This window comes from Sapajus apella, unplaced genomic scaffold (genome assembly GCF_009761245.1).
Source record: "Sapajus apella isolate SASKATOON/1434 unplaced genomic scaffold, GSC_monkey_1.0 scaffold71, whole genome shotgun sequence".
Lineage (NCBI taxonomy): Eukaryota > Metazoa > Chordata > Mammalia > Primates > Cebidae > Sapajus > Sapajus apella.
The window spans coordinates 7,515,133-7,532,846 of NW_022437011.1; the positions used below are offsets into that span (position 1 = coordinate 7,515,133).

General features: G+C 41.0%; 1 protein-coding gene across 6 annotated transcripts in view; it reads right to left on the minus strand.

The window, feature by feature from the left end:
* KLHL3 (kelch like family member 3) overlaps nucleotides 1-17,714 on the minus strand; it is a 122,844-nt gene that overhangs the window by 85,990 nt on the left and 19,140 nt on the right. For 5 of the 6 annotated variants that reach the window (XM_032250508.1, XM_032250513.1, XM_032250507.1 and 2 more), the window contains exon 3: nucleotides 9,131-9,237. The exons of the other annotated variant lie outside the window; for it this stretch is intronic. In XM_032250508.1, the coding sequence (XP_032106399.1) occupies nucleotides 9,131-9,237 (107 nt within the window). The remainder of the gene's footprint in view (nucleotides 1-9,130; nucleotides 9,238-17,714) is intronic. 6 annotated transcript variants of the gene reach the window in all.

The window sequence follows — 17,714 nt, forward strand, 5'->3', positions numbered from 1 at the left end:
CCCTCACCTGCCAGATCAGGTGGACCTGAGACCCTCCACCCTGTTCTCTCTCCTCTGACTGCCAGTGGAAGCCTGTGAAAGGCCTCAGCACAGTACCCTAGGGTAGAACAAACAGGTAAGGAAAAACAGGGAAAAACAGTATATTCCTCTTCCACCCATAACACAGGCTCCACAATCTCTCTATTGAGTTTATTGAGACACACAAACAAAAACATGCATACACAAGGAAATCAGAAGTTATTAAAAAGTTCATTAATGAGGGTCCAGTTGGTAATTATACTGCCAAAGATAATCAAAGATAGTCAATTCTTTGTTTAATGAGTTAGTCCTCAAAAAATAAGACTAAAAAAATACAGCAGCCAGATTGTAAGAACCAAGAGATTCAGAAGCCCTCACAGCAGTGTAAATCAGAGCCTGGGCTGATTGCTTTCTGCCTGTGGAATCTGTGGTTGAAAGTCAGGTTAGGGTTTTGCAACTTTGGGGTAAATAAATAGAAACTCCTGGAATTGCATGAAAATATTTTTATATATGTGTAAAAGTTCACTTCTTCTAGGGAGATGACAGGTCATTTTTATCAGATTCTTACAGGAATCTATGATTCAGAAAAGGTTAAGACAGTTTCCTAGACAGTAGGTCTTTAGGAGACTTTTCCTTCCTCCTTTACATGACTCCTAAATTTCTAATTTTCTATAATAAGTACTTAAAACTTAAATAAGCAAGAGAAAAAATGATGTGAAAGAAAAACTAGGGTCTCAAAGACAGCACTTATTTTCTGAAAAAGCTTGTATAATCCAATCTTATCATTTTATGAACCAGCAAAAATTACTACACCAAACTAAGACTTTAGTTTAAATGGGGCCTAAAAATAGTCATATTAGTCAGTACTGTGTACTAGACCCTCTGCTAAGGTACCCTAATGTTTACCTGACTCATATTATTTCATTTAACCCTTGAAACATGTCCAGAAGGTAGACAGTATTACTTCCAGTTTACCAATTATAAAATTGGCATTTCAAGAGGTATTTACTCATAAATTCTCAGAGGCAGGAGGAAGATTTGAACTTTGGCCTAACTCTAGACCCTGTGTCATTTCTAATACATCCCTCAATAAAATCTCATCCTAACTAATAACCTTAATAAAAGTATTCCCAAACTCAAGGCCTTGGTCCAAATTCTGAGGACAAGTTAGTACTTAATACCTAGCAAAGAACCAAGTGGCTAAGATCTTGTCAAGCTTATTTGTCAAGATATCCTTAACACATAACAAAGTGCTTGGCATAAAACAAGCACTTCAAAAATATTTATTGGAGTAGAAAAAAAAAGAAGAGAGATTCTCTTGACATCTCATTCCATGGGCTTCAGTAATTCTGGAGGAGAAAAACCATCAAGGACTTGGTCGTTCTTGCTCCTTCACTCACCTCTAATAGTTTGACAAAGTATTTCTAGAAAACAGAAGATGAGTCATGTAAGTCCTTCCATCTGTGTGGTCAACCGAAGTGCTCTCTTCTGCTAGCTCTTCCCAAGGGGCCCAGAAAGCCACCTCAGGCTCAGAACTTTCAGAGAATGGCTGTCAGCTGCACATCTTTTTAGCCCTTTCCATCTTCCACTTATCATCTGTTAACATGCATGTCCTGTTTCTCCAAAGAGAACATGATTCTCTCAAGGGCAGATATTTGCCCATTTATTCATTCATCAAACATAAATCAGATATGTCCTCATGTGTCAAGCACTGTACTAGGTCCAGAGAATACAACAGCTAACAAGTCACAGCCCCACCCTCATGGAGCTCAGTCTAGTGGAGAGAGAGACAAGAAAACCAATAACTGCAAAAGATGTCAAATGTTAGAAAAGAGAACTTAGCTTGAAAGGTTCTTAAGCCAGGGATTCCTGTACCCTAAAGCTGCATGGGAAACCATGAGCATATAAGAACACAGGTTTGCTCTTCCAGGGAGAGAATCTATTGTTTTCACCAGATTGATGCATGATGGTTAAGAGCCACCGATCTGGAGGAGTCATAGTTATTCGGAAGAGAAGTGAGAATGAGGAAGAGTATCCCAGACAGACAGAATAGTGTATAGAAAGGTCTGAGGTAACAAAGGATGTGACCTGTCTGGGAACCACAACAAGTTCAGTCTGGCTAGAACACATTAGGGAAGAATGATGAGACAGGGCTGTAGATGAAAGTGGGAGCTGGACCATTTGAGGGACTTACAGGCCATGCTAAGGAGCTTACACCTCATCCTAAGGGCAACAGGGAGCCCCTAATAGATTTTAAGCAGGTAAGGGATATGTCAGATCTTTATACTGGGAAAAGCACTGTAGCCACAGTATGGAGAATGGATTGGGAATGGGAAAACAAAGCAGGTGGCAGATTGACCAGTTAGAAGACTGATGCAGAATATCAGGTTAAAGATTATGTTGGCCTGACTGTGTCTTGAACTTCTTTAAATCCTCAGACCTTTAGGGCTTTGCACTTAACAACCTCTGAGAACCAAGGAGGGCCCAGAAGTGTAAGCAATCCCAGAAGCCTATTAGGTAAAAGCATCCAAGTCTTCAGTCTAGATCCTAACAAGCACACTATGTGCACAGCTGAGATCTTTTTAGGTGGAAGACTGCCAAAGAAGAGAAGGAGGGAGGAGTATGGAATAAAGGAGTGAAAGGAAATCTTTCACGATCACAGAAGACTCAAGATGTCTAGAAAAATCACTAGCTCATCTTCCAGGTCATTGGTATAAAAACAACCCTATTATTAAGTAAATAAAGCCTTGAGAATGAAAAAGGAATAGACTGGCTGGCAGGTCTCTCTGAAGAACACCACAGTTAAACCACCGACCACCCCTACATAGTCATATGTCCTTAAACAAGAAAATGGAGTGTTCAAGAGTCCTTAAGGACAAGAAAATGGAGTGTTCATATGTCCTTAAGGACAAGAAAATGGAGTGTTCAAGAGTCCTTATGTCACAGAATACCTTCTTGCTTCTAACTTGAATTGCTGCTGTAATTTAGTCTCATGTTCTGGGTAGAGAGAAAACAAGAAAATCCTTAAAACTTTTGCACAATGATTCTTCATGAACATTAAGATGGTTATTGAACTTTCTTCCCCCTAATCCTCATCTAAGTCCTAAAACCTGGGCTGCCAACTCATTTGGCCAGGGCTGAGTACGAAGACCAAAGACATTAACCTCACAGGAGAGAAAGAAACACACTGCCATCTCCTTGAATCCCGGCCAGCCCTGCTGCAGGTGAGTGTTCTGGGCCATTTGACTGCAGATCGGGGAATGTCCTTAGTTCACAGGTTCTTATGTCACATTGGGAGTAAATAGCAGTCTTTCTTCCTGGGTGCCACAGAGTCCTCTGTTGAACCATAGGTTACCCTATATCACCTGTGAAATAAGGACATTCCCTGTTCTGCCTAAGGCTGTGTGAGAATCAAAGGAAACAATGAGACTGTGAGAGCTGGGACAGCAGGATCCAGCAGAACCACAGTGGCAGACATCACTCCTCACCCACTCTCCCTGGAATCTCAACCCTCCTCCATCTGGAAAGATCTTTCTGTCCAACTGGAAGCACAGGGAGCACAAAGTCAGGAAAAAATGTCTCTATCATTACAAAGTGACTACAAGAAAAAAAAGTCAACCCTAATCACCACCCCCCACCCACATCCACAAGAGTTTTAAAAACCATGACGTGCTCTACAGTAATAAAAGTAGATTTGATTAAGTATCTACGTAGTGCTGAGTGCCTTATACCCATTACCTATATTTGTTCCCTTGTTATTGTTATTATTCCAGTCTCTTCAATAAGAAAGCTGAGGATCAGAGAGGAAAGTGAATTCTCCACACACATACGCAGGTAAGATTGGAATCCAGGTCATTATTACTCTAAAGCCCTTTCCAACCGTCTCCCAATGCAAGGTGGCATTACCAATCTTGTGTTTAATCCTTAGCAAAGAGGCCTCACATCACCAACTCCTGACCTCTTCTATGAACATTCACAAAACATTCTTTTATCTCCAATGGTGAGCTCAGTTTTAAGGCTGAGCTACTCCAAACCCAAACAAGTCTACCTCAGACCATCTTGGTCAAACCAGTTGCACCTTAATGGAGAAACCATTGGGACTGAATAGCAGTCTTTATTCCTAGGCACCACACAGTCCTGTGTTGAACCACAAGCCAAATCCCTGCTCAAAACACCTGCCATTTCTGCACCGAGAGTAACATGATTAGACAGGATTGCTGGCTCCCTCACCATCAAATCTGGGTCTCCTGGGCCAGAAAAAGATGCCTGACTTTATTGTGATATGATAGGGACAGGAAGAAGGCCTGTGTCACTGTCACTTAGCCCAAAGATGACTAACTCTAGAAGATAATCACATGGAAGGTGAAGCCGTTGCTCCTTAATCCCAGGCAGCCTCTGACACATCCATCCCTTTTTTCCGAAATATTCTATCCACCTAATCTCTGACTCCTCAGGGGCAAAACTCTCAGAAACCAGACCCTATCTACTACAACTACTACCCCACAACCTACCTGAGGGTCCACTTTGTCTAAGAAAAGAATTCTATTCCCTAGTTCTCCCTCTCTCATCATCCATTGCCTGGTACTGTATTCAGTTTTGCTGAGCTGCATGTTATGTAGAGCTCTTCAAAGGCATCAGTACACCATACAAACACCGGGAACACAGACACCGGCCACAGGCCAGGGTCTGGGAGAGTCTGGCTTGCAGCAAGGGTGAAACAACAGTTCTATGGAAAGAGTTCATGCCTGGGAAGAGAATAAGACAGCCAGGCCCTCATGGTTCTGCTTTGCAGATGATTAGTGCCTACTCAAAGTCTAAGCCTCTTGTCTGTCACCCCCAGAACTTTCCTGACCTCTCCTCCCTATTTATACTCACCATATATTCAAAGATGCCAGTTGAACATCAGCCTAAATCTAATAAAAACTGGACAGTAACTCCTCTTTAAAAAACAAAAACCAATCTAAATCAGCCACTACAAACAATACAATAGGACCACATGAGTGGGACAGATCACTCCCAGGACTTCATGTGGGATGGAAGCCCAAGTGTCTTTTAGCCATTGCATGATTATGGGCATAAGACCCTAAGCCCATATATTCTTTAGACCTCAGTTCCTTTAACACCATAAAATGGGGGGCTATATCTAGATGACATGTAGGTCAGGGATCCATATGGAATACAAATACTATAGTACACAGAAGCCATGATAAAGGGCATGATAAAAAGAGAGAAACACTGATGAGGAGATTTGGGTAAAATTGCTTCCCCTGGGATGGAGGTGCCAGATGGGGAGGATGGGGAAAGAATCTTAAGTATTCCGTCCTTTTAGGAAAAAGATGGACAGAACACAGAACTACTGGCCTCCACACTCAAGCAATGCTGAAAGCAATGAAGGGCAAAAAGGTTGGCTGCTCACCCCAGATCTTCTCACAGACTATCTGGATTGGGACACTCTCTGATGGGCACTCAGATCTCAGTTTCACACATATTCCAAGTTATTGTCCACAGGACATGGTCAAGGAATGTGGGATTAGCATTTGGAACCACATCAGGACATTTGGAGAACATGAACTCAGAGGACAAAAAAATAAAAACATTTAAGCTTGGATAAAATATCATAATCACACAACTCAAGTCAGAAGACAGCCTGTATTTTATATTCCTTTTGGCTTTAATCATACTGATAGAAATTGACCTAAGGAGATTCAGCTTCTTACCCCCAGCACACAATGCATTTTCCATGTTTTGAAGCTGAACCTGATAATTAGAACAAAATTTTGCAATGTTACTGGATTTTTTTTTAGTACCTGTTTACCGAGGTTTAGGCAAGACCAAGGGTCCTTAAAACTATATAAATCTTAGATATCTCGCTGATGGGAGCATAAGCCAGTACAGCTGTTCTTTAGATCAATGTGGCACATGTCACAAAAGTCTTCAAGGTGTGCATACCTTTTAACCAAGTACTTCTTATTCTAGAAATCTATTCTAATAAAATAATCAGGAATGTAAATAAAGATTAAGATGCAAGGATTTCCATTATAACAATATTTATAACAAAATATCACATAAAACTATGATTTCCAACAAAGAAGGAAATGAATTTTCAATTAGAGTATATATAATGGAATCACATGAAAGCATTAAAATTAGGTTGTAACTGCAATTTCATTGACATGGAAGGATATTCATTATATACTGCTAGGCTCAATTAAACAAATTTGTATTGAGCACCTGCTATATGGAAGACCATGCTAGGCAGCGAGGACATGGTGGTGAATTTTAAAGGTATAGCTCTTATTCTCATGAAGCTTATGATTGACCAGGGAAATCAAATATTAAGGAAGTAATAAGATGAGTAGTAATACTAGAGTGAAGCATAAAGTACCATGGGAGTAAGTAGCAAAGGAATTTAACCTAAGCCAGAGAGGTCATAGAAGCCTTCCTGAGGAAGTGATGCTTAAGCAGTAATGAAGGATGTACAGAGTCAGGCAAGCAAAGAGACAGAGGAAAGAACATTCCAGGAAGATGAATAGCAATTTTTTTTTAAATACATACATCAAAAAAGGCTATTTCGGCTGGGAGCAGTGGCTCACGTCTGTAATCCCAGCACTTTGGGAGCCATGGCAGGTGGATCACTTGAGGCCAGGAGTTCAAGATCATTTTGCCAACATGGTGAAATTCATTCTCTAATAAAACTACAAAAATTAGCCAGGCATGGTGGCATACACCCGTAGTCCCAGCTACTCAGGAGGCTAAGCCACGAAAATCAGGAGCTGGAGGTTTCAGTGAGCTGAGATTATGCCACTGTACCCCAGCCTGGGCAACAGAACAAGACTCTATCTCAAAAAAAAAAAAAAAAAAAGACTATTCAACTGTATATATTAAATGAACTCAAATATATGTTTTGTATATGTACACATTTATAAATATAAAATCTAAAAAGATATAAACCATACTCTTATCTAGATGTTGTGATACATATAATTTTTTTACTTTTTGCTTGCCCACAGTTTCTGATTTTTATCTGTAATAAAACATGTGAATAGTATTTGGATGGCTGGGTGAATGGATGGGTGGAAGATGGATGGGAACCAGATTCAGTGGAAGGTTAGGGCTGGGCATTGCATTACCCTGCTTTCTTCTCCTGATTCTCCTGTCCCTTCAATTCCTAGAATCTAAGAATGCCCCAGAAACATTTTTTCTTCCAATTTGTAAAATCACTTTGGTTTTGCTATGACACTTCAGCTACTTCAGAGGCAAGTTCATTAGCAAACAGTGGAGCCAGCATGACAGTTCATTGGAATTCCAAACAGATTCCTCTCTCAACACTGAACTTTCCAAACCCCACAAACAAAGGATGACTGGCAGAGCTATTTATTGAAGTTACAGCTAAATAACTATTGCAGACAAGATGAAATATTTTAAAACAGAGATGGATGAAGGAAAGGGGAAAAAAAAGGAAATAAAGGCCTTGCAACTAGGGTTTAAGACAAGTCTAAAGGGAATGCAGCTCAAAATTTCCAGATACTGAACTTAGCTAGTTTTCCAGGCTACAATGTGAAATTCCTGGCCCAAAGCTGAAAGTGAGGTAAGAGTATCTTGGTCCACTTAGCAGAGGCACCACTCCAAGTTGAGACCAGCTCCTGGGGGACACACATGTGACAAACTCTCAATGCACATATCTCAAGTCTCTCCCAACAAAACCAGTCTTGCTCAGCTGTGTAACATATTAGGAAGAGGGTTACACTCCATTCAGCAAGTGTGCCTGCACTCACCCATCCTTAGCAAGCTTGCATTCATTCTTCAGACATTCACTTATTTGGGCATGGAGGATTAAACAATAACAAGACATGTTCCCCAGGTGCCCAAAGCTCACAGTCAAGTGTAGAAGACACTTCATTCACTCATTTAAAAAATATTTGTGTCCTGCCATGTAGCAGGTGCTCAGGATATAGTAACAAACAAGCCCAACAAGGTCCTCCTGGAGCTTATATTCTAGTGAGGAGAGACAGGTAAAAACCAAGATGATTTTCAGATGGCGATAAATGTTATGAAAAGATAAAGTCAAATTATAGGATAGAGAGGCTTGGTGTGGAACTATGGCCAGAGTGGTAAGAGGCGACCTGCCTGAGGAGGAGACATTTGCAGGATGAAAAGCAGCCAGTTACATGAGATACCAGGGCATGGACATTAGAGATCCCAGGAAACAGACAGGAATGCAGAGTGACAGTTGCCACACTCAGAGCAGGCACAGGCACTTGGAAAACATGTAGAAGGGACACCTGACCCATTCTGGGGTGTCTCACCAAGCCCAGATGGCCTCCTTCTGTCAGCAGTGATTTACAGAGCACTGAAGGTACCTGGTTCAGGGGAGGTACTGAGAAGAACTACAGACAGGAAGCTCAGCCGTGGGTTTCAGGTAATTCAGTCTCAGAACTAACAGATGGGATCAATTTGGACAAGGCTATTGGACATGCCCAGGAAACAGGGACCCTGGAAAGTTGGCAAAGGTGCTGAAACTGAAGGCCAGATATTGATTACACCTATTTCTCATCCCCCTCAAGCCCTATCATCACTTTTCCAAGTCTCCTCCACGCTCCTATAAAGGCCAGAGGAGGCCCAGGTTCCCTGTCTGGAATGAAGGGCTAAGGAAGGACAATATGTAGGTCAGCTGGTACAGCACTGGGTCAGCTGCCAGGAAGCCAAGTCCCACTCATTCACTGTGACCTTGAGCAAGTCTCTTCCCTTGTCTCAGCCTCAGTGTCCTCCATCTGCAAAGTGAGAGACCAGAAGGCCTGGCCATGAGCCCAGGAATCTACATTGCTAACACCCTTGCCCACATGACGATGGTGCATGCTGAGTTTTGAGAACTAATGAGCTATGTGAGTGTATCTTTTTTCCTCATGGTAGAAAGGGCTACATGCCCAACTAGCCTGGACGTGGTTCCATCAAGTCTTCCATGGCACAAAGCACAATATCTGGCTTAAAGTAGCCCCTCATGGTGGGCTAATGGCTTTCTCTTTCCTCCCTCCCCTCATGTCACCACCCTCAACATTCTCCCAGTGGAGTTGCAGCCCCATAACCATGGGTTAATGTTGGCCGCTCACCATACCTGTGAACATCGCACAGAAGTAGGGGCTGCAGGCTGCCAGGACCACACGGTGGGCTTCTATCTCGACATCTTCTGCCACAATCATCACGTCACACAACAGCTGTTTACTGTAAGACACCAGGGAGGGGACAGGATGGGTCACAGCACGGACACCTACCCTCATCTTACAAGGCTATTTTTTTCTCCCACCCAGATTTCACACTATTACTACACAAAGCTGTCATAGGGACTTGCTCTATCTTGAGTTAGACAGGGGGATGGATTCATCAACTTTTCTAAGCTCCTGATATACCTGGCATTCATGCTTTCCTAAGGTACATAGAGAGATCCAACTACTTGGTGGCTGTAAATTCAGGGCTGCTTTATTTGTCTTCACCTCTCTGTTCCCCAATTCCATGAAGTCTGATTGAGAATGAAGGGTTTAGCGACTTAGGAAGGAGTGGCAAAAGCTTGGGGCTGTCATTCGAGTGACTGAGTGAATGCTGAGGAACATGAGCACACCACTGAAGTGTGTCACCAGCAAGACCACGTACTAACAATTCCCCAAGGGACGCAATGTATATGTAACATCAGTAAGAGGCAAGCCAGCCTTAGGTATTTCTCCTTCCACCCAGATTTAACACTATCAACAAGAAGACTCTGCACATAAACACAGTGCTCCCTAAAGACCTGTGCAGACTCCAATCACCGCAATTATTTAAAAATACTGCAATTACCTTTATTTTTGCCACCCCCACTGAACTCACAAAGGGACTTGTCTTATTTAATATTGTATCCTAGACACCTGGCTGCATACCTAGCACATAGCAGGCCCTAAATTTTCACTTAATAAATAAATGAATGAATGAAGTGTGATCAATCCACATTCATAGACAGAATGGAGATATGACTACTTTAGACATTGATAGGGTGTCACAACCTCCCATCAGCCCAAGAATTTTTCCTTTATTACTCTTCCAAGCTCTTGTCATTCCTGTTATCAATATGATAGTGAATATTTATTGAGTTCTATGTGCCAGGCACTGTTGTAAGCACTTTTTTACACATATTACTTCATTTAATCCTCTCTACAACCCCATGAGATAGGGCTAATTGTTATGCCCATATTACCAACGAAGAAACTGAGATCCAGAGAAATAATTTTCCCAAAGTCACACAGAAAGGGAACAGCGGAAACAGGATTTAAAAGAAGGCAGCTGAAGCCCAAAGCCGATGCATGCTCCCCTGATTTGAGAAGGCTGAGGTCATGACTAGATTTTGTGTGAGAATGTTGAAGCCAATTAATAAGTCTGCCATGGCTGACAGATGGAAGAAAAGCTACATATTTGCCATCTCTGGTATAGCCCATTAAGTCACTGTCAACTACTAAGATATTTGTTTAGGTTCATACATCAAACAAATAGACTCATAAGGTCTGAGAAGGCTGGAGCTGCAAATGCTGTTAGAGATCATCTGGTCTATGAAACTCGGAGAGGTGAAAAGATGCCCAAAGCCACAGAAGCCTAAGTCTTGAATCCAGCTCTCTTCACTCTAGATACAGTGACTTTTCCACAGTACCACAATGCCTCCTGATTGGCTGACACTTAAAATGAGAAAACACAGAAGACAGGTTAGATTCAATGGGGAGAAGTGGTCAGGAAGTGTAATAAAGTATCAGTAAGGAGGTTTGGGCACCAAGAGGCAAAACCAGGGGACTGAGACCTTATCTGCAGTGGGCAGCAGACCCTGACCACCAGCTGTATCAGGGTAAACCAGTACAACCAGGAACAGAACTGGCTCTGTCCCTAACTGGTTACTAGACCATGGGCAAATAATCTCACCACAGTTTTCACACCTGGTTTAGCTGCCTTTGGGACACATATCATGGGGACCAAATGGAATTATAGATGTCATCTAAAAATGGCATTTTCAGTCCCATTAAATTTTATTCTAAAAATGTATTTCCAACATGAACAGACTCATCGTGGACATTTTTACTTATATTAAGTATTTTAGGAAGAAAATTGAGTTATCACTGCTATTTAAGAGTAACCACAGTTTGGGAGGCCAAGGCAGGCATATCACTTGAGACCAGCTGGCCAACATGGTGAGACTCTGTCTCTACTAAAAAAAAGTAGCCCGGTGTGGTGGCAGGTGCCTGTAATCTCAGCTAATTGGGAGGCTGAGGCATGAGAATCGCTTGAAATCCAGAATGCAGAAGTTGCAGTGAGCCAAGATCACACCACTACACTGTAGCCTGGGTAACAGAGCAAGACTCTTTCTCACAAAAATAAAAAAGGAACCAGTTATATCCAGTTATATTTTTTTGGTAACCAATATTTTAATAAGAAAATTGTTGACAGCAAAGGGTCAGAAATGCTGAACAAATGTTCAAGGCTAGGAGCTGAACAAGCAACTGTCAGGGTGTGTTACCTTGCACAAACCCAGGGAAGCTGATAGTTCTCGAACAAATGGGAAAGAAACAAAAAGGAATGAAGAATAAAGATAGAGAATCCACTTAAGCAAATCAATGACAGCAGTTCTGATGAGTGGGAAGTGTGTCTCAAGGCCAGAGAAATGCTAACCCGGAAAGCTGGCCAAAAGAAACTTGCCAAATACTTAAGATGGGCTTTCCCTGGAGGTGGGGAAGCCTGTCTGCACACTGGAGACATCTCTATGTATCCACACTACATGGAAGAAGGAAGTCGTAGCTCTAAAGCACTGCATGGCTCACTAGCACTCCTATTCAATTTACCTGGGATCCTATGGGAGCCTCTTTTCTGAGTTATCACACTACTCCAAAGGACAATCTTGAGGAGAAAAAATGTAGAACTAGACACTTCACCATTTGTGGAAAAGTACAATGCAGTGTTAGGAAGGAGCTGAGGCTCTCAAATCAAGCCTCTCGAACCTCTGCCCCACCACTCTCTAGTGTAGATAAGTATACAATGTGCCCAGAGTGTCACAGAATTGAGATGTGCTGTAAATCAGATAATGCGTAGTGCTAACAGAAAATATTTAGCAAACGTTAGCTTTTTATATTTTGAAAAACAAATTTGAAAAAACGTTTATTTTTTTCAATTGTCTGCTTCACTTTTTCTCTGTATCTTCTTGTTTCCATATAATATTTGGAACTTACATGGTCCTGGAATTCAGATGTGGGAGACAGTTGAGAGGTTAAGGGGAGGAATAACCAGCAAAAAAAAAGACAGTGTGCAGCTAGGTGCGATGGTACATGCCTCCTAGATGCTGAGGAGGCTACAGCAAAAGGATTGCTTTAGCCCAGCAGTTCAAGACCAGCCTGGACAACATAGTGAAACCCCATTTCAAAAAATATGACAGTGTGGTACTAGTATAAGGATAGCTATATAGATCAATAAAATAAAATTGAGAGTCCAGAAACAACCCTCATATTTATGTTCAATTGATTTTTTTGACAAGGTGGCAAGATCATTCAACTGGGAAAAAATAGTCTTTTCAACAACTGGATATCCGTACGCAAAATAATGAAGTGGGATTCCTACCTTACACCATATACAAAAATTTACTTAAAATGGTTCAAATATCTAAATGTAAGAGCTAAGCCTATAAAAACTCATAGAAGAAAACATAGGGGTAAATCTTCGTGACTCCAAATAAGGCAATGGTTTCTTAGATATGACACCGAGAGCACAAACAATAAAAGAAAAAATGATAAATTAGGTATCAAAGTTTAAAACATTTGTGCTTCAAAGGATGCCATCAGGATAATGAAAAGACAATCCATAGAATGAGAAACAATTTTTTGCAAATCGTCTACCTGATAATGAGCTTGTATCTAAAATATATAAAGAACTCAAACTGTTACAACTCAATAATAGACAGAAAAATAACCTAATTAAAAATGAACAAGAGATCGGAATAGACATTTCTCCAAATAAGATGTAGAAATAGCCAATGAGTTCATGAAAAGATGCTCAACACCATTGACAATCAGAGAAATGCAAATCAAAACCAGAACAAGATACCACCTTACACTCACTATGATAGCTATAATCAAAAGCACAAACAATAACAAGTGTTAGAGAAGATGTGGAGAAATTAGAACCTCACTGCTGATGGAAATGTAAAATGGTGCAGCTGCTCTGAAGACAGTTTGGCAGTTCCTTCAAAGATTAAAGTTGCCATATGAACCAATAATCCCACTCCCAGACTTATATATAAGAGAGATAAAAACATACATCCACACAAAAACTCGTACATGAATGTTCACAGCAACATTATTTATAATAGCCAAAAGTCAAATGTGGTATATCTATACAATGAAATATTATTCTGCAATAAAAAGGAATGATGTACTGAGACATCTTACAAGATAAATAAACTTCAAAAGCATTATGCTAAGTGAGAGAAGCCAGACACAAAAGACTACATATTGTACGATTCTAAAACAGGCAAATCTATAGAGAACTAAAGTAGATTAGTGGTTGCCTAGGGCTGATGGGGGGTGGTTGCAATGATGGGGGAAACTATGAAGGAGGTGACTGCTAAAGAATACAGGGTTTCTATTTAGGGTGATGAAAATATTCTAAGATCGTGGTTGCACAACTCTGTGAATATACTAAAAGCCATTAAACTGTGTTCTTTAAACAGGTAAATTGTATGGCATCTGAATTATGTCTTCATAAAGCTGTTACCAAAAGAAAAACAGAAAGCAATATGCTAAGATCGTTCATAACAATAATAAAAGCATAGTGGCAGGCCATCAAAAAAAAAAAAAAAAAGGATGAGAGCAGAGAACTGTTTGCAGTAGAGAAATAGGAGATTAAAATTGACAAAATGAGAAAAGACTGCACGTGGATTCTACTCACTGGCTGTTTCATTCTCTCTGCCCCTTCTTTTCAGGCAGGTTAGGATGTCCTGTTCTAAGAAGGCCCACGTCATTTCTCCTGACACATCCTTACTCCTGACTTGCCATCCAGCCAGCAAATGAGGTTGCTGGATGGATGGTAAGTCAGGAGTTAGGATGTGTCAGTAAGAGTCACTAGAGCTCTGCCATCCAGAAGCAGCAGCTGTGGTCTGGCCACAGCAGAGCAACGAAGTACAAAAGGAGGAGAAAGCCTTGGCAGTTACCATGCCAACAGCCCATTCTCTACCATGGAGGTAAAAAGAATAGGAAACTCATGGATTGTGTGATTCATAAACTGCAAAGAACATGTGTGCTTGAACTAAAATAGTTATGGGAAAGCAATGCAAGAAATAATCCCAAGTCCCTGGAATATCATGTAACATTTCATTAGCTTAACCCCTGGATAGCTAGATGCTTTAGCTCAGGCCTCCGTAAGTACACCCAGCCTCTCTCTCGTTCCCATTAAACTCACTCAGATCAATAAAATATCAATGCAGGCCCCCTTCCTCCCTGCCTCACCTTTCCAATTTAGTTTTTAGAAGTTAGCCATTTAAATACCCTGGAATTTGATGTAGCCGTTCAATAACATGCAAATACAAGCTTCATTAAGGGCAAGACTTTGGTCCTTTTATCTCCTGCCATATTCCTGAACCTAGCACAGTGTTTAGCACATCATCATCATCATCATAGCTAATGCTTATAGAATACTATGTGCCAGGATCTCACAATATCTAAGGAATAGTTACTATTATTATTCTACAGGCTGTTCAAATCAGCAATTCTACTTGTAGAAATTACTTTTACACAAATAATCATGAATGTGCACAAGGATTCAACAGCGGTAATATATGTGCTGTCACTGTTTTAAGCACTTTATTCCTTAATCTTCTTAACAAGCCAGCAAGACTGGTACTCTTATTAGCCTCATTTCACGGTTGACAAAAGTGAGATCTGGGCGATTAATTAACTTGCCCATGGTCACACAATAAGTACTAGAGCCAAGATTTGAAACCAGAGTCTATATTTGTAACTGCTGTGTTACACGACTACAGAGATAACCATAGCAGGGGGTTATTTATATGAGGAATTGGGAAAACATAGACATCCGACAACAGGGAACTCTTTTTAAAAAATAAATCAAAAATAGAATATCATTGATCCACTTTATATTGTAGAACAGTTCGTGACATAGAAAAATTTGTTCAATATTGTTTTAAGTTAGGTTGAGACATAAATTTCTTTTTTGTTTTTAATGAGATGGTTCTCACCATGTTGCCCAGGCTGGCCTCAAATTTCTGGGCTCAAGTAATCCTCCTGCAAAGCTGGGATTACAGTCACAAACTCCCATGTCCAACTAAGGTATTGTTTGTTTGTTTGTTTGTTTAAAAGACGAGAAAACTTTATTTCTTATAAAGGTTACGATCTGCAGTGTGGCTATTCTGACAGGCTAGGAAGCACGGCTTTCAGCCAGAAGCCAGAAACAGATACTTTGAGAGAGGGGCAAAGGAAACAGGAATTTATGCTAATCAAGGTGGCCAAATGTACATATTCAATAAGCTATAGAAGAAGTCATGTATATTTATGAAAGAGAAACGTGCACATATGCAATTGAAGTTCTTGCTCTCCAAATTCAAAAATTGAGGTAATCAGAGGGTGGAGTTTTCAGTCCTCTGACGTCAAAAGGTGAAACAGAGGCCGTGAAACCCCTTACTGCGCATTCTCGAAAGACTAGCCAGAACCACTCCTATGGTCGGTGGTCTCTTATCAGGCAAAAACGGAAGGGCAGTGTCAGACAGTTTGTTGATATCTGTGGTGGAGTCTTTTGAAAGAGCTAGCTTTTGTTAAAACCTAGGGGAGGAAAGCTTAATCATGGTTACCAAGGGAGGGAGTCTCACCCCTCCCATCCCATCATGGCTGAGAACTCCATTTTCAAAGTTAATCAGGGGTCTCCTTGGCCAACAGATGGCCTGTTCAGTCCACTGGGGGACTTAGAATTTTATTTTTAGTTTACATTCTCACCCTGTTGGACAAGATCTGCCAGGGGCAGCATCGATGGCCAAACTTTTATTTTGTCCTGTATCTTTGCCAGGGTAGTGTGCCTGCCTGCCCCTGTCCGTCCTGTCCCTTGGTGGGACCCTTATGGACATCGACTTAGAGCCAAAAGACTTGCATCCAATTTAAACATTCCTATCAGATAGGAATGGAGGTGGGCAGGCAAAAGATTTTATGGTACCCATCAACCCATAAAATCTTTTAAGCAACATAGCCAAGAATCAAAGCCAAAATGCAAAGTTACAAAATTGACTTCTCTGTAAGTTCTATACATTGAGCTACTGTAATCTTGGTCTTAGCTACAGACTTGTGGCGATTAGCTATATAAAACATAAACATTTGGCTGGGCGTGGTGGCTCATGCCTGTAATCCCAGCACTTTGGGGGGCCAACAGGGGCAGATCATCTGAGGTCAGGAGTTCAAGACCAGCCTGGCCAACATGGTGAAAACTCGTCTCTATTAAAAATACAAAAATTACCTGGGTGTGGTTACAGTGCCTGTAATCCCAGCTATTCGGGAGGCTGAGGCAGAGGAATTGCTTGAACCCAGGAGGTGGAGGTTGCAGTGAGCCGAGACTGCACCATTGTACTGCAGCCTGGTCAATGGGCAAAACGCCAACTCAAAAAAATATATACATAGGTATAAATAAATAAACATTTGCTAAAATGATTTAAACTAAGGAATATAGAGACTTTTGTGCCACAATGTCTTTTGCAATGAGACATATATTCTAAAGAAGAGAGGTATATTGTCCAAAGTTTTACAATGATTACCACTATGTACTAAAATTATACATGACTTGTTGCTCATCTGTATATTCTAAATGTTCTATAATAAATATATTTCTTTTACAAAAGAAAAATTAAAAGGAAAATCTATGCCTAAACCTGAATTAACATTTTCCGAGCCAGCCAAATATATACAGATCATGGTCCACTTGAAACAACAAAAAGAGGGAAAATAAGATTATACACTTAAATTTCAGCAAAGGACAATGTCTGGTATTAGAACAGTGTTTCCCAAAACAAGCTTCACAAAACACCTACTCTATATACAATAACCATCAAAGAAGGCTCTACAGTCAAATGCGTGTGGAAAACCCTTGGTTTTTTTTTTTAATATGCCAGTATACATTATGAGCCTCAGAGAGGGGTACAGTATACAGCATTCTTCAAACTCATTGGGGCACAGAGCTCTTTTTTCTGACAGAGCATCTTAATGGAACTAGCATTCCTCAGAACAGAGTTTGGCAAATGCTGAATTATACAAAAGAGAAGAAGAAATAGGACTGTTGGAGAAGGTTAAATCTAAGTCAATGCTTCTGGGGAAAGAGAAAAAACTAGTAACTTGTAACAGAAGTAATAGAGCTTAGGATGTCTTTTTAAAAAATTAGTTAAGAAAAAGGGGGCTGGGCACAGTGGCTCGTGCCCATAAGCCCAACATTTTGGGAGGCTACGGCGGAAGGCTTGCTTGAGCTCAGGTGTTCAAGATCAGAGTGAGCTATGACTGGGCCATTCCACTCCAGCCTAAGTGACAGACTGATACTCTGTCTCAGAGAGAGAGAGAGAGAGAGAAAGAGAGAGAGGAGGAGGAGGAGAGAAGGAGAGGAGGAGAGGGAAGGAGAGGAGAGGAGAGGAGAGGAGAGGAGAGGAGAGGAGAGGAGAG